This window comes from Mauremys mutica, chromosome 21 (assembly GCF_020497125.1).
Source record: "Mauremys mutica isolate MM-2020 ecotype Southern chromosome 21, ASM2049712v1, whole genome shotgun sequence".
In the NCBI taxonomy this organism is placed as follows: domain Eukaryota; kingdom Metazoa; phylum Chordata; order Testudines; family Geoemydidae; genus Mauremys; species Mauremys mutica.
In genome coordinates, this window is record NC_059092.1 from 17,426,705 (window position 1) to 17,450,774 (window position 24,070).

Genomic DNA, 24,070 nt, shown 5'->3' on the forward strand with positions numbered 1-24,070 from the left:
TCAAATATTTCATGACCCTGAAGACCTTAAAACAGGTGCTTTGTACTATTCAAATGAAAATTCCCAGTTTTTCAAAGGGGCACATATAACTTGCTTCTAGTCCTAGAAAGTTCTGATATGTGGGGCCTTAAAACTGTAACATTTTTATGTAGAAAAGTTATCTAATGTATTTGCAGAATTTGATAAAATGTATTCATTATAATTTCTCTCTCTCCCCGAGCCCTGTACACTCATAAAAGTAAGAAAACCTGGCTTTACAGCTAGAAGGATACAGTCCCAATAAAATGTTTAGAAATTATCTATAGCATTTTAAAAAAGATTTTCTGTAAAATGGTGTGTAACATACAGATTATATAATAATGTGGTATATAGTTGTTACACAAAATGGTGTCCTGCATAGTTTAAGTTGTGGCTTTATTATTCATGAGTAACACGCTCACCCCAACAGACCTCTATGCTCCCTGGTTCACTGCTCCCAAGTAAAGATTATGTGAACATTCAAATCAGACATTGGTTTGGATAATGACAGCTGATTTTTTTAAAGAAAGAAAGAAAAACAGATGTCTAAGTTTCATCTTGTTCTAGAAAAATGTATTCTAGTCAGAAATATTTCACAGCAAAGATCAGCTCAAATGGCATGTGTGTACTAAAAGACATCTGATGAATGCAATTCTCTTTTTCTAATTCAGTGTGGTTCAGCCAGAGGAAATTGTCACTGCCTGCCTGCTGGCAGATCACAATTCTTGGCAATGATTTGGGAACACACCAATTCATTTCCATTATGCAAATTATCGTTTCCAATTTCCAAACTAATCTTCACTTTTTAAAAGCTGGCAACATTACATATGTTATTTTGATCTACTTTGATCTAAAACAAGAGCAGCACATTTTGAGATAATGTGTAGCTCATTAGTGTAAACAATACCACGCTGGACTCATTTACAAGAATTCAGAATCTTAACAAATAAGCCAGTTTTTAAAACAGTCAAAAATTTACCAACTCATTTACTTGCCCATCCTTTACCACAATCATTAGTAATGAAAAAATTGGTAGGTTTTTCAACGATCCAAAAAATTATGAGTGGAACTGTGTTAGGCTGCATTAAACCAGAGTCTAGAGAAATGAGTGACCCTTCTGCAACCGCATGTATAATCTTACACACCATGATGACAGATACTATAGAAAAATATCTAGATAGAAGATATTTTTCATGACAAATAGCAAAAGAAATTGAAGTCCTGCTCAGAGCTTTTACTATTTTAGCAATACTAGAAATCATACTGCTAGGGAAGTGGTGGTCTGAGTGTAAACTTCACTTTCAGCTCAATAGATTAGAAAAATATCTGACTGATGTTAATAGCACGTGTTGCTTGTTAATTTATATACTATTTTAAGAGTGGGGAGAGGAGTTACACAAAGCACTCTTTCCATTCGCTAGCTATTAATAGATGAAGCAGCAAATCAGCTGGGTAGCTGAGCATATATACAAACTAGCTGACCGAAAGTTTCAGTCAAATTTTTCACATACACCTTAATTTTAGTATGTGATGCAGTTCAGAGCCATAATCCATTGCTTGGCTTTTATCTGCCAATTTGTGTAGCTTAAGGCTGATCATTTACATCTGTGAAAAAGAGTTTAAAAAGCTAAAAATTAAAACTAAGATACTAAAATACATACAAAAAACTGCAGCACATTCCATGAGAGCACCTGTCTGCTTTAAATGTATCATCTGTGTCAATTATGACCACAGAAAGCTTTCTGCACCAAGTTCAAACTGTAATAGTCACTTTTCAATGAAACTTACATCTTAAAAAGGAGGGAGAGTCAACAGGATAAAGAGTGTGCGCGCTCTAGGAGGAGGGAGTAGGCTTGAGAGAGAATCTTTTATTTTAAAGATTACTTTAACTATAATTTGGGCGTTATGTCCTGGAATTTTAACTACATTTAAAATCCTATTTGAAAAGCAAGAGAATGGAATCAATGTATTAGATACATGCCTTCTTTCTGCTAGCATTTCATAGAAGTCTCTGATATCTTGACCCGTTTTCTCCATGGAATGATAAAACGCCAATTGACTCTCTCGGTTTGCAAAATCCACCTGAAAAATAAAGGGTAATACATGTTCAGTAAAGGAAATATTCCATTTTGACAGGTTTTCAATGTCTCCTGCAGTTCTTGAAGATGGAAGCAGAAGGGAAAGAGTGGGTGTGATATTAGTTAAAAAAAACCAGTCCTCAGGACTGGAATTACTCCTGCTGAGATGAAAGACCTTTCCCTTATTATAAGTGTGCTGCAAAGCACAATGTATTTTTATGGAGATCAGAATTTATTTGTGTGTCAGGATATTTTCTTTCAGCTAGTGAAGAAAATTCAACTGAAATAATTTTGTTTCAAGGAACAAAAGCAAAATTATTAAATAGTAATACCACCGCCGACACTTTATAGTTATATAGTGCCTTTCATCCCAGGATATCGAAGCACTTTACAAAGGTTGGATCAACCTTATTAATCCCCTTTACAGATGGGAGTATAAATGACTTGCCCAAGGTTTTATAGAAAGGCAATGGCAAGGATGGGAACAGAATCCAGGAATCCTGACTCCCAGCTCTAATCATGACTTGCTGTTTCCCAACTGCTTGCTACAACGCTGAGAAAATAATGGCACAATTTATGGGGGGAAAAAATAAAAATTAAGATTTAGAATGGGTTTGTCAAAATGCATTTGACACAATGCAACAGTTTTTACATTAAAAAGGAATTTTAAATAATCAGTTTAGAAGAAACAGTAACAGAGCACACACACATAATAAGGGTGTTTTTTGTTTCAAAATCACTAAAGAGTAAGACCTACAAACACAAGATACAAAATCTTTAATGACCATATCTTTTATTTCATATAAAGGCTACTTATTATATTCAACCACCACACTTAGAAAACTATATAATGTATTCAAAACTTCTAACCACCACAAATATCAAATTTCTAGATGAATACACCAGGTGAAAGATCATGCTTGAAGTGATTACCCACTCTTTAGGAGAGGAGGAAGAGGAGGAGAAAGATAATTCAGAGATTGGGCTAACACCCCAAACTCCTGGATTAGCTTGGTGCCTTTGTAGTATTGCTTCTCAGTCACTAGCAACAGATAATAATAATAATATTGACACCAACACCCAGAAGCTTAGAGATGCAAGTTCAGTGGGAAAAATGACAGAATACTGGAGAAAGCTTTCTGAGTAACAGGTCAAAATGCCCTAACACCTTAAGCCGAGTGTAAAAGGTTAGTTTAACCCTTTGAGATTTAGGACCTATATGTCCCACTACATATTCTTTTGGCTGGCAATTTGCAAAATGCCAGCATTTTAAGGGGTAAGACCTGAATACAATTTTTTTTTCTTTTTTAGAGGTCATTCTGCACACCTTAATTTTATTCCCACCGATTTTCCTCCCCTTGGTCTCTTTTACAGCTGCTTGTGCATATTCAATTTCATTGTAGAGAACCAGGGCCATGCCTTTTAAGCGGTCAAACACCACCTGTAAAAAACAAAAAAACAAAACAAAAACCAAATAAGAGCCTCATCCACAGGACTTAATGTCAGTCCCAACAAAATCCTAAATCATGAGGACACCGGTAAGAAAATAATTTTTAATCAAGGAAAATTTTCAGGCTTTTTTTATGAGACATATTGTAATGAAGAGACAGTAAAAGAACAAGGGACTGCTTTGAATTGTGGATATTGTGGCTTGAGGTATATTATGCCTTTATTTTGTTTTTCTGTATTTTACTTGTATTATTTTCTTTGGTGACTGAGTATTGCTGTGTCATTGTTTACTTGCATATTTCTGAAAAAATTCCAATAAATTATAGGGGGGAAAAAAGGTAAGAGGAACATTTAATCACAAAATGAAAACAAACTGTATTGTTACAAACTGTAGTCCTATTCTTCAATTGCTATATGTGCACAATTTAGAAACACTTGTTTGTCTTCGCGACATACACATTCAAACAACAAAAGCTACATTAAAAGAATGTCAAAGCTGCAACATGTACCCACAGAAATCTTAAGGAGTTATGGCCCCAATCCTGCAAACATTTACACAAGCTTAACTTTAAGCACATGAATAGTCCCACTGAAGTCAATTGGACAACTCACAAGCTTAAAGTTAAGCATGTGCTCAAATACCTACATGCAATGGGACCTGATAGTTCACAGTTCAAGTGTCCCACTATGTTGCACAACTATGACATTTTTATGTACCTTTTCTTGTATGAATTTCCTGTAGATTTTTTTCTGAGTCATTTCTGGTCTATTTGGGAAAAAAACATAATTATGTCTAATTATGTAATTAGCACGCACAAATATAATCACATAATTAGACTGCATTGTTCCAACATGAAACAACATCAGAATTCTAAAGTAACTTTGTAGTGGGAAAGACTGTACTGCACAAGAGCAGCAGATTAGTTCTAAAGTTTGTTATCTCGGCTCATTCAAAATATCATCATCAAAATACCAAAAGCAACTAGTCTATGTTTTGGACCAACAGGCTGAAAAGCTACAGTGCCTTGTAGGCCAAATTTCAACCCAGAGAGAAATTCTATGTCTGAGCTATAAAACCCTGGAAGTCAGGGTTGAAAGGACAGGATGTAAAGAGAGGAAGACAGTAAACGTCAAACCACACACCAAAGCCTCCCACCTACCTTTACCACGGGCCCGTATCGGCAGAAATGTCGAGTTAAATACTGATCCGTTACGTTTGTAGAAAGACCATCTAACCACACGCAGTTTGTAGGCATGCTCTTTCCAAAACCCAGCTGAACACAAAAGGGCAAAACTTCCATCAGTACAATTCACAATTAAACTAATTTAACAGAGCATGCCTAATTTAGAATTATCTGAAGAAAATTATTAATTTGTATAGTTTTTTTTTAATTAGCATCTCACGCAGGTGCAAGCAACTCAAAATCATAAAAATAATTCTGCATGCTTAAATAAATACAACGTTCATTTAATATATTTGGATTTTGTGCAAATTTAGTGCTTCTGAAAGGTGTCAGATTGACAACTCTGGGGACTGAAATAATCTTCTTTTCCCCAGAACAGGTGCAGCACTGGCAGGAGCAGTGCAATCTTCCTACACTGCCCCACCAAACACTGACCTGGATGGACTACCTTTAAAAATGAGAAGATAAATCAGCCTCCATGTCCATTCAATCCTTGGCCTCTCTGCTGCAATTGCCAATAAAGTTACCAAATGTCTGTCGTGGTGGTGGTTGAAAATATATCACTATCTAGTCTGACCTACAAAGTAGCAGCAAGAAAGGCAAAAGTAGTACAAAAAAACCAAAACCCTTCACTTCCACAGTCTAAGCTGACAAAGAATTATCGAACACTGAAAACAAAATTAACCAGAAGGATAATGCGTTCATAGGAGGATTTCTTTACCTTGAGACGGTTATTTCCAAGGTATTCCCCATCCATCTTCTTAATTGCTTTACATACACTTGCAATATCACAGTACTGCAGGAATGCATACTGAGGAACTCCATTCACTTTCTTAATGTCAATATCCTGGAAAAAAAAAAAGCAGTCAATGCTCAGCAATATGCCAGCAAGTAAACAGGTTCAGCTGTATAAACTAGATCTAAATGGATTTTTTCCCCCTAAAACAAGCCATGTACCACAGCTAGCGTTGCTTAATTAACATTTTAGTCAAAAAGATGATTTAAATATTAGCAGATAGCGAGATGCATTGCTTTACTGCTTCTCGTTCCAGTGGTATAACCAAACCCTTCTTGATGCAACAAAAGCTCTTCACAATGAAAATTTAAAGCTAGAAAGGGATGTTGCTGAACACCCAAGACGGTTAATGTGATCTACTCACAGAATAGCAGCTTTTGTTTGTTAATACTGTGTGAAACAGAGGTACTCAGAATCATAACAAACACAGAAATACAACTTAGGTTGTTTCCCTTGAGGCCTTCCCAGGAGAAAACTGTCTCAAACCAATAGCTGGTTTGTGATGGAAGAGCCAAACAGGCTTACTTTTCCAAATAAACCCAATCCATCCACTCTGTTCCTATAAATAGACGACAATGCTGAACTATTCTCTTAAAACAAGTTGGCACCGATTAGATGAAGGCAAAAAAAGAAGAACTACATCCCACTGCTGACACATTACCCAAGAGACCTCAGGCATGTTAAAAAACTGATGCAATCAGAGGGAAACAATTTATGTGTAACAAAACCTGGTTTTAATCAACTTAAATAATAGCAGGTTCAGAACTGACATTTGGTCAACATTCAGGCTTACTGTACTGGCATACATACTCAGTCTCAGAACAAACCCATCATATTATGATTCATTGCACGCTGAAAATAGAAGGCAGAGATTTGATCTGATTTTTTAAACAGCACAAGCTTCCTTTGTGAGCCATGTGCCAATGCTAGCACACTAATTTGAGTATAAATGTTCAAATGCTCAAGATAAACTAATTTCATAGTTAATACATTTAGGGACCAGGCCATAGTTTAACATGAGATTCATCCTGAAGCCCTTAGGAAATTAAGTAAACTGGAAGAGATTTACTCAAGAATGGGAGTTCTACAGATGCAGCCTAATGATTAAAGTGAAATACTAATAAAGGACTACATTTCCACGTGTCTAGAGTAGGACTACTGCAGCCCTGGCAAACTGTATTTGTCCACTCTCCTTTGGCAAGCAATTTATTTTGACAGGAGAATAAAACTTTATGTTTTTTCCTTATGCACTGAAAAGGGTAAAAAGCAAGTCTACTTTGTGCCTAGGCTGCTAAGTTTTCAGGACACTTTTGCAAGGTTGTTACTAGAATTCTGGCCTGCTAGTAACGTTGATAATATGGCACTATTTCACATAAAACCACTTTACAAGACATTATAGATTCACAGACTCCAAGGTCAGAAGTGATCATCTAGTCTGACCTCCTGTATAACACAAGCTATGGGACTTCCCCAAAAAATACCTAGAGCAGATCTTTTAGGAAAACATCCACTCCTGATTTAAAAAGTGTCAGTGATAGACACACCACCACGAGCCTTAGTATGTTGCGCCAATGGTTAACTATTCTCACTGTTAAAAAAAAGTTACTATTTGTCCAGCTTCAACTTCCAGCGTTGGATCATGTTAGCCCTTTCTCTGCTAGACTGAAGAGCTCATTATTGAATATTTGTTCCACTGCAGGTACTTATAGACTAATCAAGTCACTCCTTAGCCTTCTCTTAGTTAAGTTAAATAGACTGAGCTCATAGAACCTATCACTATAAAGAATGTTTTCTAACCCTTTAATCATTTTTGTGGCTCTTCTCTGAACCCTCCCAAATTTATTAACATCCTTCTTGAACTGTGGACAAGAAAACTGGACATAGTATTCCAGCAGTGGTCACACCAGTGCCATATACAGAGGTAAAATAACCTCTCTACTCTCACCTGATAATCCTGTTTCTAAAACCAAGAATTGCATTAGCCCTTTTGGCTACAACATTGCACTGAGAACTCATGTTCAGATGATTATCTACTATGACCTTCACATCTTTTTCAATCACTACTTCCCAGGATAGCATCTCCATCCTGTAACTATGGCCTACATTCTTTGTTCCTATATGTACACATTTAGCCATGTCATTTTACATGCAATCTAGATTGCATATTATTAGTAACCTGTCCTCTTCATTATTTACCACTCCCCCAATTTTTTTTCATCTGCAAACTTTATCAGTGATGATTTTATGTTTCACACTACTATTATTAACTACCAACACTAATCTTTGTTTCCTCAGGGCAGGTCAAATGGTATAACATGAAATTCTGCATCAGAAAAGGGTCCGAGCTACATACAATGTGCAGATTGATAAATCAGTCTTCAGAGTTTATAAAGGTGTTGCATGGCAGCTCTGTGGATTGCAATCTCACAATAAAATGTACATATTTGTGCATATCAGATAGAAAAAGTATGGCATTTTGCGTAAGTATGAAATACACTCCTCCAAATCTGAAAGACTAATACCTCAAATGCCAGTAACTGAAATATTTCTAGACAGATTGAAAACAGTACTGAATGTACAGCAACAGCCAGAGTAACTAAAATAATGCTGTAAACAAAGTATGCTATCAATATAGAAACACTGCTACTGCGGACCATATATTGTCTGTACTGTAGACGGATATTTGATTCATCAGGAAAATTTCTCTTAAATCTTAACATTGCCATTACTCTACAGAGAGAGTGCACAATGTGGGAGAAAGAAGGGAATTAATGTTCCTGTGACTGTCTCACTCAGATAAGCTTATTCAGTGAAAAGCCAAACTCCCTCATGTCATCACTAAACATTCTACTCATTGTCTCATTCTGCACCATTGTTACAGAACAGACGGTCGTAGCTGATGACTGATTTCACAAGCAGCAGTTAAACCCTTTGTTTAAAAAAGAAAAACCAACAAAAACTAACTTCGTAACAGTAATACTGACATGAAAATAGAATTGAGCATATTTACATCCATGATGACCATTAATAACTTTTCTGCCGCACTCCTATCCTGCAGAATATCCTTAACCGTTTGTTGTAACTGCACCTAACATACTTCTTGTAACTGCACACAAAGGCCGTTTTCATCCCAAGGTTATTTCCTCTGCAATACAAGTGTGCTAAAACCACATCAAACTCGAAACAATGCCTCTGGAGTACATTCTGGCAAGAAAAATAACTTATGTCAATCAAATGATTGAATGAACTATATTTCACATGTTCAAAAAGTGATTAACATTACATTTTACTGCTTCATAAATCATTCAATAATCTGTTGTGCATTTTGTACTGAGGCAACGGTCAGAAGTAACTTATACCAAAGAGAATTCACATACCACTATCCCTCCAAAGCGCTGAAAGATGTTGCGAAGATCATGATAAGTGGTTGTTTTTTCAAGGTTACCAATGAAGAGAGTTCTTGTTGCTTTCGGGTGAAATTCATCTATCCTTTCATCCAAAGGGCGAAACTCATTCTCGCTTTCCGTTTCTAGACACCATAGAGATGAAAAGCATATTGTAATATACTGAGGTGTTCTCAGTTTCTTGGAAAACCTATTTTTGGAATACTAGAAATTGTTTGAAGTGATATCACTGCCTCTGACAAAAATACAGTTGTGCCCTCTTAGATATCTGTGCACTCCATTAATGCCAGGAGTTTGAAATCTGTAAGTCATGCTACTATACTAATGCCGAGGAAATGGGCCATAAATTTTGATGCCCATAAGTTAAAAAGTTATAGCATTCTACCTTTGCTGCTCTAGAAGTTTATTCTTTTAACAAAATGTCTTCTACTACCAGGATTTAATTCAACAGACTTCACTGTAGTCACGTATGTGTTGATCAGGTACATGAAAAATGTTTTGATGGATCTATTTCTTTAACAATTAATTAAGTACAGTAGATTCCACTGCACTTGCTAAAGGCAAATAAATGAAAGCATAAACTTGTGTACCCAAAGTTATGGCTTTCATAAGTTGTATCATTTACTTCGTATTTCTTGGGGCCTTAAGGAGTCTGTCCTCCTTTCACAGCAACACTTGCAATTTAAGGCAGAAAAGAAATCTGTGAGGATTCAAACACACACCTGAATTGTTCTGGCTGGGAGACAGCCAACTTCAAGTACTACTATCCAAATTCCATTTTGTACTGTACCCATCACCTTCTAACCATGCAGTAATCATACTGTAACGCCTACTTAGTAAAATGAAGAGTTACACAGTTGGGGAAAGGGAGGCTAATGATATTTTTATGGAAAGGATACCTAAATGCCACACACCAATTAATTAATTAGAACATAGAAAGAAAATAATGTATCTTGAGAAAAATTACTCTAAAAATGTAATGCCCTTTTACCAAGTTTGAAACCAGACAAGTTATTCTGTGTAACCAAAAAGTGTTTATACTTCATAGGAAGTTAAACATGTAAGACAGGGGTTCCCAACACGGTGCCCGCTGGCGCCATGGCACCCGCCGGGGCGTCTAAGTGCGCCTGCATACTGGCCGGCGGACAAGCATCCGCTGAAATGCCGCCGACAAGCTGCATCATCCAGAGGCGTCACCGCTGATGCAGCTTGTTGGCGGCATTTTGGCGGTGACGCCTACTGACGTTGCCGCTTGTTGGCGGGAATTTTGGCGGATGCTCATCCGCCGCCACGGTCCTCCATGGCTCATGCCAGACGAAAAAGGTTGGGGACCACTGATGTAAGATATGCCTTAAGAAGCATGGACTATGCTAACTAAACTGTGTATTGCCCTATATTTCACTGTGGAAATGAAGAGTAGCAGAACGCAATCTACTGGCCACTACAAATAACTATCTAGCAAGGAAGGCTTCCTTCACTGAGGGTTTGCAGCTGTAGAATTTTCTTCCTGTCTAATGTACCTAGAGTAGATCAATGGCATTCACTTTTCCTGCTGTGTGATTTATTCTGTCATTTTTACCAGTTAATTTAAATTATAGCTTTGCAGCAAGGCAGAATAATTGCAATGTTTCTTTTACTCAATTTGCTACCATCTTACAACAGTTACTGTATATGCACTACTCTTATAATGACTATACCCCGGAGGAAAGTTAAGTCATCAACATATTTTCTCTTACCTGGTCCTATCCAGGCTGTCACTTCAATCTGCATTCCAAAGAATAATTTTCCTTTTGATGCATTCAATGCTTTTTCCTGATCCTCCTGTTGTCGGAAGAACACCAGTCCATACCGCTCCTCGGAGGCCCCATGAATCTGCACTGACGTCACCTTTCCATATTTCTTGAACTCATGGAAAAGTCCATCCTTAAGGCTTGTATCTAAACCCACACACAAACAAGTAAAATACAAATATTATTTGCCAATATTATCGAAGCCACAAACAAGTTTTGATATGCTATCCAAATTGTGACTTTTGTTTTTATCTGACCTTCAATTTTCACTGAAATTAAAATATATATATCTAAAATGATTGTAAGTTAATTTTGCATATTTAGGAGCCTCCAACTGGCCCTCATGTTTCTCTTTAGAATTGAGGCCCCACCCATGTAGATTTCCACATCACTGCAACCAGTGAGGCAGCCAATGGCTACCTGAAGAGGGTTCAACTACTGCTAATGGCATCCGCCCTAAGACAATGGGTATGGAGACATGTAAAATATCATTGTTTATTTCATTAACATCCTTGCTGTTCTCAATATGAGTGAGTAGATATTACTAACAGCAATCCTGCAAAACTGGGTTGAATATATATCTATGAATACCACTGTTACATCACTTGTGCTAATCTTCTTGGAAAGACAATTGAGGCATGTGGGCTCATCCAGTGTTGGCAAAAACAACTCATCTGGGATTTCACAAGCTGCCTATGCATTTGAGAGGGAGAGGGAGAGGATGCTAAACAAAGGGCATTTTAGCTGACTTTACTCAGAATTCCTTGATTTGCAACTCTCTTTCTTAGGATATATATTACTCAAACAAATACCTTCAAAGAACAATAAAATTGCAAAGTCAAGCACGCAAATATCAGAAAATGCCAGAGATAAGGCTGTCTGTGCCACTTTAATTCAGCTTCCTTGTGCGTATGCATTAAGATATAGTCTGTAATCAAATACTACTTTTTCCACAGAATCCCTCCCTCATTCAGGCACAGGATGAATGGTGATCACTTAATGAGCAGCTATTCAATATTTCTCTTCATCCTCTTTGCTCAGTGTGTGATCACACGCCTTATTTAATGTACACTATTCAAACCCCACTCTGAATACAGAATTATTTCCTTGTGGGCTTTTCTATGGTGCTCATCATTAAAGAAAAAGGAGTAATGGTCTTGAGTTGCAGTGGGGGAGGTTTACGTTGGATATTAGGAAAAAAACTTTTTCACTCAGAGAATGGTGAAGCACTGGAATGGGTTACCTAGGGAGGTGGTGGAATCTCCTTCCTTAGAGGTTTTTAAGGCCCAGCTTGACAAAGCCCTGGCTGGGATGATTTAGTTGGGAATTGGTCCTGCTTTGAGCAGGGGGTTGGACTAGATACCTCCTGAGGTCCCTTCCAATCCTGATATTCTATGAAAGCAGCTGAGTGCTTGACAAACAATAATGAATGTATTTTCGCAACAACCCTGTGAGGTAAGATTTATTTATTATCCTTTTACATATGAGGAACTATATACAATTGTCAGAGCTCACCACTAAATTTCCAGTGACAATCTGAGATGCTTATATAGCCTGATTTTTCAAAGAATTTAAAACTTTATATCTTAAAAGTACAGCTCCCAGTGACTTCAGTTGCAGCTATGAGTGGTCGCAGCCACAGAATTTCAAGTTGGGCAACCATAAAATGAGGAACACACAATTAGTGGCCACCCATGAAAAATATGCTTTAAGTGACTTGCCCAGCAACACAGAGGAGCTCTGACAGAAGCACGGATAGAATCCAGTTCTCCAGGGTAACATTCAACTGCCCTAACCATGAGACCGTCTCCTCTCTTCCCCATTCACTATACACCTTCCAAACGCTGCAACATGAGGCGGGATCCTCAAGATTAACAGCCTTGTTAACTAGGCAACCCCATATTCATTCCCAGAGCACCAGTCATCGTGTGCACTGAATAAGGCAAGGGCCCTATGGTGAAAGAAGTGTGATTTCTTGTTATTAAATGCTGAATGAATGCATACGTAGGAGGCCAAATTAAGATAGTCCAAGCCTTCCTTCTCCAGGTTTCTTGCCCCATCTATTCCCTCTATCCCACCCCTTTGCATTTTAGTCAGTTTTCTTCCTCCTTCTCCATATTGCCTGGGGGCCAACAGCAGGAGCACTGAGAACAGAGAGCCTATCTACTCTCAGTTCCAGTACCTGGCATCACAGTGGCCCAGAGCAGCAGACAACAGCAATTGCAGGGAAAGTCCTGCTCAGTGAGTGAAGCCTTGGGCTGGTGCATGTTCAATACAGACAGAATCTTCAGAGAATTTAGCTGACAAACTCTAAAGTTTATTCAGCATACACATGCTGCAAATTTTTTTTCCAAAGGCTTATAACTTGGTCAAATTTAGGCCGTTTTTCCACAGAGACAGCAAAGGACACATCCCTGACACAAGGTCCTATAATGAGAAGTGTTGGGCAAACTTCTCTCTATGCTACCAGCTCTGCCTGTAGTATGTTAGGCTATGTATCAGAGGGGTAGCTGTATTAGTCTCTATCCACAAAAACAACAAGGAGTCCGGTGGCACCTTAAAGACTGACAGAGTTATTTGGGCATAAGCTTTCGTGGGTAAAAAACCCACTTCTTCAGATGCATCATTCCCAGATAAATCTGTTAGCCTTTAAGGTGCCACTGGACTCCTCATTTTTATGTTGGGCTATGTCTACACTACTGCCCTAAGTTCCCTCTAAGTTGCACAGCTGCCTATTAAGCCCCACGCAAGGGCTCAGAGCTGCGATGGGGAGTGGCACCTCTCCCCACAGCCCCAGCACGGACCTGCCCAGGACTTGCCACGATCGGGGGGAGAGGAACCTCTTCCACGGGCTGTAGCTGCTGTGGCAAGAAAGGGCTGGGGGGAGTCCTCCCTGGCCCCACTCCAGAGCTCTGCCCCCTCCCGCACCCTGAATCCCTCATCCCCAACCCTACCTCAGAACCCACACCCCTAGCCAGAGCCTTCATCCCCTCCGCACTCCAACCCTCTGCCCCTTTCCCATACTCCAACCCCCTCAGCCCCACCCACCCTCACCACATTAATTTTGTTATGTGCACCAATATGAAGGTGATGTGTCACAGCACCTCCATATTGGTGCACATAATAAAATTCATTCCGCACATGGACATAAAAAACTAGAGGGAACCTTGCTACCGCTTATGTTAGCAAAACTTCTGTTGCCTCAGAAGCATGAATATTCCACCCCCCAAGCACAGCGCTATGTTGGCATAGCTTATGCTGCTCACGGGGGTGGTTTATTCAGGCTGCCGGGACAGCTCTCTCCCATCAGCATAGAGCATCTTCACCAGATGCACTGCAGTGGTATCGGTACAGCTGTGCCACCGCAGCACTGTACGTGTTTTCATTTTCAATGATACAAGGAGCAGATGGAATCCTGATATTCAAAGGCCACATAAGGGCCACTCCACTGACTGGCCAGAGGCACTCAAATGTTAAACGGAATGAAAAATAATACATCTTACCCCTCTGAATCTCTATCGTCAACAGAATAATACTGAAGTCTCCTGAATGTATCTTTGTTCAAGACTAAAGGCCTTTCACATATTATCTGACAATTTTATTATAACATTATTATAGCAATAACCTTGAAACTAAGTTTCCTAAAGCATGGCTCATTAAACGGCACTTATATTTTCCCATGCAATATTAAATGATACTGGCAAATATTATTACAGAGGTTAATAAAATATTCCATTTACTTAATATCAGGTAAGTATGACAAAGACAATTTTTCTAATCAGCCTGCTCCCATCCCTCTTTTCTTCTCCCTTACTGACAGCTATGAAGAGACACTCTTTCACATATGGAGTTTACCTGTTGAGCGCACTGGAAGATTTTGAACCTTGATCCCAAAACTTTTACGGGGTTCATCTTTCTCCAGAGATGGAAGCAGCTGGGATGTGGGTGCTGGAACTGCTGTAGACTGAACTGATCGTGCTGGAGACTCGTCACTTGAGCTGCTGCTGGAGTCACTGCTGTGAAAGAGGTAAAAGAAATAGCAACTCAGTGTGAAAAGAGAAACAGACAATGAGCGGAGGCTGATGGATGTTTTTAAAATTAAAAACATAAATCAGTTTATTTTTTCTTTTTACTACTGAACAGTTATACATGCTCACCATCAAAGGCCATAAGTGCACGCTACTGAATACTAAAGGTACTATTCATATCACACACCATCTCACAGCAGCAGTCAAAAGCAATTATTCATTTCCCATATATAAATTATGTTCTATTTTAAAATAGCAATTATCAATACCAAACTGTGCTAACGAAGAAAACTACTTGGAGTAGATTCTTTAAAAGTGTTTCCCTTTTCCTCTCTGATACAGAAAACCCAGTTTCCCGAGCACACCCCTGCTTATACAAAACGAACTCATAATCATCTTCAAATATTCTCTTACAAAATCCTCGGAGGAGACAGTCAAGGAAACAGAATATGGGTAAAATGTCAAATAGATCCTGTTAAATTAAATCTTCTCCATTATGATGGAATGTAAGTGCAATACAAAGTTTCATCAGCTTAGGAGTTGTGTGGGAAGACTGAAAAAACATACAGGTCTGCTGAGGCCTTAAAATCCTTTTCAGCATTCTCACGCATAAAAGGAAATGCTATGGCATTGCCAGGTGCTTCTGTCAATCTGAAAATTGGCTTCATAGTTTCTCCCCAATGTGGCAGCCACATCTTTAAAAAGATTCCCACCTCTAAACAGATGATACTGGAAACTAACATCCCTTGGAGAAAACTAATGCACGTTTTTGCGAACTGTTCGACAATTAGCTAAATGTACGTAACCCATCAAACACTGTTCACAGCCTCTACACGGAAGCCTCCATCTCAAAAGTAAACTTTAGGGTAAAGGACTTTGGTCCCAAGAACATTTGTATAAGCAGTGGAACAGGAATTGCACACCAGATCAAACCAGTAATCTATTTAGTCCAGTATCGTGACTGACAGTGACTACTATTAGATGCTCCACAGAAGAGTGCAGGGAATCCTCCATAGTGGACAACTGTGTTAGAACTTGCTCACATTGGAGGGGTCTTCTTACTCCCTCTGGGTCGCTGGTTTATGCTCAAAACCAGGGGTGGTCAAACTACGGCCCGCGGGATCGCAGGCCCCGGGCTGCTCTGGGAAGTGTCCGGCACCATGTCCCTGCGGCCCCTGTGGAAGAGAGGGGGCAGAGGACTCCGCACGCTGCCCTCGCCTGCAGACACCACCCCCAATGGGAGCTTCAGGGGAGGTACCCATAGACAAGGGCAGCGCATGGAGCCCTCTGTTCCCCCTCCCCCAGGGGCCGCAGAGACTTGGTGACGGAGCAACACAAAGCCCGGGCACACTGCTGCCACCCCAGAGTCACTCCAGGTAAGCGGTGCCAGGCCAGAGCCTGCACCCCAAACCCCTGCCGTGAGCCCCCTCCCGCACCCCAACCCCCTACCCCGAGCCCCCTCATACACCCTGCACCCCTCCTCCGCCCCAACCCCTTGCCCTGAGCCCCTTCCTTCACACTGCACCCCCTCCCACACTCCAATCCCCTGCCCCAGCCCTACATTCATGGCCCTGCATGCAATTTCCCCACCCAGCTGTGGCAAGAAGTTTGCCCACCCTTGCTCTAAACTAAAGCATGAGGGTTTATATCCCTGGGGAAAAAATAATTCTATGTTCTCATTTTCTACCAAACACCTAACTCCTTTTTCTGAATTTTGCTGAGCACCAAGTCAAAATAATATCTTCAAGTTAATGTATTATGTACAAAAGTACTTTAATCAGTTTTAAATTTGTTGCTTTTCAATTTCACTTACTATTCCTTTGTTTTTATATTGTGAAAAATTATAAATAAGAGCAGGTTGTTTACCTTCTCTACACCATTAAAGCTCCAGTTAGGGCTGGGGTCCCATCTTGCTAGGCACCATACAAAACACAGAAAAGAGTCTCTGCCCCAAAGTGCTTAATTACAATTTAAAAGACAAGACAGAGAAGAACAAAAAACTTACCAGAAGTACACACCTTGTAAATTACTTTCTTCCCGGTTTTCCCTTTACAGAACAGCTCCCCACCCCTTCCAGCCTCCCACGTCTAGCAGCCAGCCAAACTTCTTCACAGTCCTTGCTCCTCCCAAGCATCCTCCTCCTACTCTCCCCGGCTCCACAGCAAGACAAAGGGAATAATGAACTACCAAGAGTGTGGGACTGCCTGCTTGCAGCCACTTCCATTCCCTGTGATGGGAGCTGTACCCCATGCTCATCCCCAGGGAAGGTGGCCCATATGATCCAAGCCTTGATCCCCCAAGTGTCCCATTGATCAAAGGATTTCATTGAGGTATCCACAACGATGCCCAGGTCTTTTCCCCAAGCAATGCACAGGACTAGTTAAAATTATTTCTTCCAGTGCACGTTACTTTGCACTTATCAACCTTCTGAATTTTATATCCCTGAGTTGCCCATTCACCTAGCTTTGTTATTTCCCTCACAAGTTTCTCACTGTCTACACTAGTCTTGACTAAATGCAGTTTTTGCCACCTCACCATTTCACTCTCTTTTTTTTCCAGACAATTAATATATTAAAAAAACTTCCCTCCTAAAAATAAACCATGAGGCAACCCACTGGCAATCTTTTGCCCTGTGATCTTTTATTCCTTCTGTTTTCTGGTTTTTAGTCAATTTCTAATTCATGACAACATTTTACCTCGAGTTTTTCCATCAAAATGAAATCCTTTTGTGCAGTACCTTGGGGAAGAGGGGATACATAATTTGCACCATGCCAAGAGGTTTCTATTAGTCTAAAGGGGAATGCTGGTAATAGCAATTAAGAAACAAATTGGCAAAAAATGTGGAGAACTTCTTTGAAAGATGAGGCAGCACTTATCATATTGTTCCTTTTTAGAAGTGAGAATGCTGAAAGAGATTTTATATATTTTCCATCTTCCTTCACAACTCCTAAGCTGTTAAAGCTCTGTATTATACTTAATTAAATCTTCCCCACGGTTAAACAGCACAATATTTTGCATTTTACACTTAACTCTACTAAAATTTTACCTGAGTGATATATGAGAGATACTTGTATTTTTTTAGGAATCAGAGTACAAAGTATTATCCACAATGATAGCACTTAACTCATACTTTATTATTCCTTTTTTGACTAGATTAGCCACATATAGCATTTTTTGATAGATTGTTTAAATACAGACCATTCTGATTTTAGTACAGTGTTCCATTAAGAGAAAGAACCTCTGCACTCAGGATGCTGGGGCAGCCTCAGAAGAAGAACTAATGCAAACACCTGGACAATAGAAGAATTTTTCAGACATGGTGATCATGCCCACAAACTTTTACTGATTTTAATGGGAGCTGAGTATGCATCTTCCTCTGCAAATCAGACCATTGGTCCTTAAAAATATATTGAAAAAGATAAACCCACCCATGTATAATCCTGAGACATGCCAGAAATGTAAGTTTTATATTCATTTCCTTGGGTTTTAAAGAGAAAAAATACTAGAAAAGATCCAGTACACAGACGATGTGTATTTTTGTTTTGTTTTTTTTAAAGAGAAAGAGAGAATGAATGAATGTTTCCAGCTGAAGAAACAGAGATAAGCATGGAAAACATTTGCAAGCCTGAATTTTCAACCTCTGAGAATTGGGGTATGATGGAATGCTTAATTACAGCTGTGTTCCAGGAGAGACATGGAAAACAAAATTAAATTAAGGCATTTGATAGCAAATACATATAATCTCAAAAAGGAAACACAGATATCCTTTTAAGCGATCCCTCAAAACAGAAATGTGCTAGCTATATAGAGATGTGCCCTACGCAACTAAGATTAGAATTTGGCTGTTAGTTTTTTTAGCAAACAATATGTAAAATACCTTCTCATTGTCAGCTTAGAAATACATGAATTTTACTAAGATTTCTTCCAACAAAACTTGTTTAATAGCAGTAATTCACAGTTTTATATTTAAAGCAATTAGAAAAACAACTATTTCAGAAGCTAGGAAGTTTAATACAAGATGAAAACAGATGACCTTAAACAATCCTTCCCATCATGCTTGTTGACAAATTTTTCACAGTTAATCAGTAATTTGTGTCAAGCCAAAAAGCGAGAGAAAATGGTTTCAAAACCTATAACTTTGTTTTCCCCCTCCGGCTATAATGCAAAAATCAGAATGTACATGTTTAATTTTTTCATAACTAAAATAAAATGTGCTCTGGCGCACAGCCTTTCCTCACAATAAGAAAATCTGCTCTTCAGCATCCATGTAGACTTACTGGGACATAATGCTACCAAAAAAGAATAGCCAATCTCAAAAAATGTGGTGGGGGTGGTCCCGTGCTGCAATCGTATTCATGGTGGGCAGACTCCTGCGCCCATACAGGACCCCACAGGCTTTATGGGATTCTGTCACTGTGTGATGGTCTAGCTTTGGGGATCGCATTACAGAATTGGAGGCCAAAACTTACTTGCATCACTGGTTTAAGTACCTAGAACATCTAAAGCCTTTTTTTTGTTTGTTTAAAATTGTGAGGGGAGGGGGAAATCCCAAGTCATATTACAGTATCATAACATATTCAGGTCTCACTCTGTTCTTTCAGTGACTTGAGAGAAAAGGTTTATACCCACCTTTCCATGAAAATACCATCTTCTCAAGTAATTGTATTTTTTCAGTTCTGGCAACAAATTATAATATAATTTACATTTATATATGAAAAATGAATGCGCTTGAAAAAATGAACACAGAAAGTTATTCTCTTTGTTCCCCAGCAAAAAGGAGATAAAAGAGAGACTCCAAACCAGTCAATGTAACACGGATACCTGCTGTTTCCTGTCAATGGCAGGCTGTGCTGAATCAAGGAATCTCACAACCTGCCATACCCTTTTGCAATTTTAAAATGTGGGACAATTGTCATTTCTGCGAATTGATTTCAGAACTCTGAGTCAGCTGTAACTGTGGTGACTGCTGTTATTACAGCTACAGCAATGAGGAAACACTGCAGCCATTCATGTAAAATAAATTACAAAGAAGCATTAATGCACGCTGAAGGCAACATACCGACAAACTTCAGGTTTTAAAATCGAGCCCCTCGTAGTCAGAATGGGTAAGAAACCCATCTGAAATCCTTTGTGATTTTTTTCAGGGGGAAATTTATGCCAAATTGCAACACAATAAATATTAAAATGACTTACTTATAACTCCCTTTAAAAAGAGCTTATAAGCATAATTGGTAACTGATCCTTAATTCTTTTAGCAGTACTCAGACATTAATTTTTCTCCAAAACTAACTGAAATCAGCAGCTCTGCCTAGATCAGCTAGAAGTCTTTATCCTGACTGCTGATTGACTATCTCCTTCAAAGATCTATTAAGGACAGGTTTCAGAGTAGCAGCCGTGTTAGTCTGTATCCGCAAAAAGAACAGGAGTACTTGTGGCACCTTAAAGACTAACAAATTTATTGAAGCATGAGCTTTCGTGAGCTACAGCTCACTTCTTCGGATGCATAGAATGGAACACACAGACAGGAGATATTTATACATACAGAGAACATGAAATGGTGGAAGTATGCATACCAACAGGAAGAGTCTAATCAATTGAGATGAGCTATCGTCAGCAGGAGGAAAAAAACTGTTTGAAGTGATAATTAAGATGGCCCATAGAAGGTGTGAGGAGAACTTAACATAGGGAAATAGATTCAATTAATGTAATGACCCAACCATGGTCATTAATGGTTGGGTCATTACATTAATTGAATCTATTTCCCTATGTTAAGTTCTCCTCACACCTTCTATGGGCCATCTTAATTATCACTTCAAACAGTTTTTTTCCTCCTGCTGACGATAGCTCATCTCAATTGATTAGACTCTTCCTGTTGGTATGCATACTTCCACCATTTCATGTTCTCTGTATGTATAAATATCTCCTGTCTGTGTGTTCCATTCTATGCATCCGAAGAAGTGAGCTGTAGCTCACGAAAGCTCATGCTTCAATAAATTTGTTAGTCTTTAAGGTGCCACAAGTACTCCTGTTCTTTCTATTAAGGACAGTAAGACAGGACAACCCTTATCAGCATGAAGCCCAGCTTACTAAATAGGTTATTCACTGTGCTTGGTGTCAGCAGAAGATTTCCAATTCTAATCAGGAAATCACAAGTAGCTCGAACATGAAAACAATGTTTTCTTTCTTACCACATGATCAGTGTTAAATCATGGCAGATTATTTGTATGCAAAAAAATATCCGCTAACGATTTACTCATATGCCACTGATTTCCACCATGAGGAAGTTTACCCCTTTTAATTCCCCTGATGATATACAACAGGGGTCAGCAACCTTTCAGAAGTGGTGTGCCGAGTCTTCATTTATTCACTCTAATTTAAGGTTTCGTGTGCCAGTAATACATGTTAACGTTTTTAGAAGGTCTCTTTCTATAGGTCTATAGTATATAACTAAACTATTGTTGTATGTAAAGTAAATAATGTTTTTTAAATGTTGAAGAAGCTTCATTTAAAATTAAATTAAAATGCAGAGCCCCCCGGACCGGTGGCCAGGACCTGGGCAGTGTGAGTGCCACTGAAAATTAGCTCGCGTGCTGCCTTCGGCACACGTGCCATAGATTGCCTACCCCTGATATACAATATGCTTTTGAAGAATTCTCAGTTGGCTCTATGGACCTAACATGGTAGATTGCAAGAAAATACTGCCAGAAAACTTGACATACAGTTCTGAAAAGTTTAATTTATTGCTTATAAAAATAAATGGTTACTGCTAAAGGGGTGAGGGAGAAAGGATACTGGTAACTGCAAAGGAAAAAATGTTCCCCATTGTTTAGTACTGCTGGCTCAGAGATTTGTCATATTCCATGCCAGAAGTAGAGTAAGTCATCCCTTACACATTTTGTAAAGCACTCTGGGAAATTTTCTGGATGAAAAAGTATGTATTGAAATAGGCAGACAGATAAGTTATTCAGATTTCTTTTACTGCATACAAGAGGTCTAGTACTCTAGAAATGCACAATTTACACTACAATACACAAATTAAAATGACATTTAATCGTCCCCACAAACAATAGCTCATCAAGCTCCTCCTTCTTCAGTGCCAGAATAAAGAGATACGCCTTTCTGCACATGCCTGCAAGGTCAACAAGCTCAGGTTATTTTGGACCAAAATAGGGAATAAGAAGTTCCAAAGCTGAGGGCCTCTCTAGTTCAAATGCCTCTGTTGATTACAACTGCCATACATATACTATTACAGATATTTGTGTCTCTCCTGTACAAGTCTACTAGGAAACACCCTTTGAAACCTAACTGAACTCAGATCTATTGTTCTATTTAAGTCTCTCGCCAATAAACTGTAAAATGATTAAGTACAGGACTTGCAACAAGGCAAAACTCAGCCACCATTGGTCTCTAGTAACCCATGCTTCTGTTTCACCATAACCAGACAGAAATTATTACAACTAGATTTCAACTGTTGAAAAAAGTAGCTCCTGTAATCTCAAGAGGTGTGGTGTGGAGGTTTAATATGTCTCTTCTTCAGAGATGATTCACTTTGTTCTAACAACACTGACCTAAATAAGAAAGAGGATCAGCTGGTGGTGGCTCTGTATATTACTAAATGCCCTGTAAGGCAACACTGGCACATGTCTAAGAATAACCTGTCCCTCAAGTCTGTGAGGAAGAATGGCTTTTTACTGGTTAAGATAAGAAGTTATTTAATCTAATTGAATGATAACAGAAATTGAGTCAACCTACTACTGATTCTCCTAATTTTGAGACCAAAATGTTAGACTCTCTTACTCTATTTTCAGATTAGAGGGTAATAGTTGAGGTAGGTTCAGCACACTAATGCACAATATACATTGTTTATTAAATAGACGATCAGGGTTCAAACAATGTTTTAATGTGAGTACATAAATTCATTAGGCATGTACAAATATCTGGAGGACCCAGGATTTGAAATAGATGGGGTGCTACATCAAATCCTCTTTCCACATATTTCACTGTGTCCACAATCTCGGCCTTACGGTATTTTAACGTTTGTATTCAAAAGCATATTGGGATGCAAATATGACATTCTCAGCATTCTCAGGTCTCTGAAAACTTGCCGCCCAAGGAATTTTGGTCTGTAAATGTCACACTTTATAAAGTAATAAAGCACAGATGTACGAAATCTGAAAGAATTGACAAAAATCAGACTGTGCATGAGCAGGGAATAATCATGCAACACCGGTGCATAAAAGAAAAAAAAAATCATATGCTGCTCAAGGGGGAAAAAATCATTAAAACAAATCTATAAAAATGCTACAATCACATAAAAGATAGTTATTAACCTTTTTGTTACTGTTGTTCTTTGAGATGTGTTGCACACATCCATTCCACGTTAAATGCACACCTGGTCTGCGCACAGTCACAATACATTTTTCCCCTCAGTGGTACCCATCGGGCTGGCTCTAGTACCTTCTGGTGCCGCGTGCTTATAGCGCAGGATAAAGTGACCAGCTGACCTAGCTCCCCTCAGTACCTTCTTCTAGTAACAATCTTTCCTTCTTTGAATGCTTGCAGAAGTCCATTCCACATTAGGTGAATCCCAAGCAGTATCCTAAAAGGTAGGTTCATGAAGATGCGGATTGCAACACTGTCCTACCAAAGCCAGCATCATCCCTACCTTGCTGGGTGATGACATGGTAGGAAGAAAAAGTATGTACCGACAACCAGGTCACCGCTGAGGAAGCTTGTGCTCTCGTAGAATAGGCAGTCAGGATGGCAGGTGGTGGAACACCTGCCTGCTCATAGCATGTGTGAATGCAGGAAGTGATCAACGATTAAATTCTCTGAGCCAAAATGCGTAGGCCTTTCATCCTATCTGCTACTGCCACCAAGAGCTGCACGGATTTATGGAACAGCTTGGTCTTTCTATATAGAAAGCTAAGGCATCCAGTCTGTGGAGACACTGCTCCCTCCCTATTCTTGTGCAGTTTCGGGAGATTTCGGGAAGAAAACTAGCAGGAAAATAGCCTGATTACTATGAAACCATGTTCGGGAAGAACATAGGATGTTGTACCTTGTCCTTAAAAACACCGTGTACGGGGGTTCTGAAGTAAGGGCCCTGATCTCTGAGACCCTCCTGGCCAAGGTAATTGCTATCAGAAAGACAAGCTTCCAGGAAAAGTACGACATATATGACTGATGCTAATGGCTCAAAGGGAATGCTCATGAGTCTTGTCAGGACCAGGTTTAAGTCCCACAGGGTTCCCAGAACTGCCATTATAGCCTTTCTAAGCCCATAAGGATAAATAGACATTTCATGTGAAAAAACTGACCGA

At 39.2% G+C, this 24,070-nt stretch overlaps 1 protein-coding gene across 1 annotated transcript in view; it reads right to left on the reverse strand.

The window, feature by feature from the left end:
* SPEN (spen family transcriptional repressor) overlaps positions 1-24,070 on the reverse strand; it is a 94,258-nt gene that overhangs the window by 16,085 nt on the left and 54,103 nt on the right. Inside the window, exons 4-10 of the mRNA XM_044996175.1 lie at positions 14,575-14,735; positions 10,666-10,866; positions 8,903-9,054; positions 5,451-5,576; positions 4,706-4,819; positions 3,424-3,537; positions 2,000-2,100 (exon numbers count right to left, since the gene is read on the reverse strand). Coding sequence (XP_044852110.1) covers positions 2,000-2,100; positions 3,424-3,537; positions 4,706-4,819; positions 5,451-5,576; positions 8,903-9,054; positions 10,666-10,866; positions 14,575-14,735 — 969 coding nt within the window. The remainder of the gene's footprint in view (positions 1-1,999; positions 2,101-3,423; positions 3,538-4,705; positions 4,820-5,450; positions 5,577-8,902; positions 9,055-10,665; positions 10,867-14,574; positions 14,736-24,070) is intronic.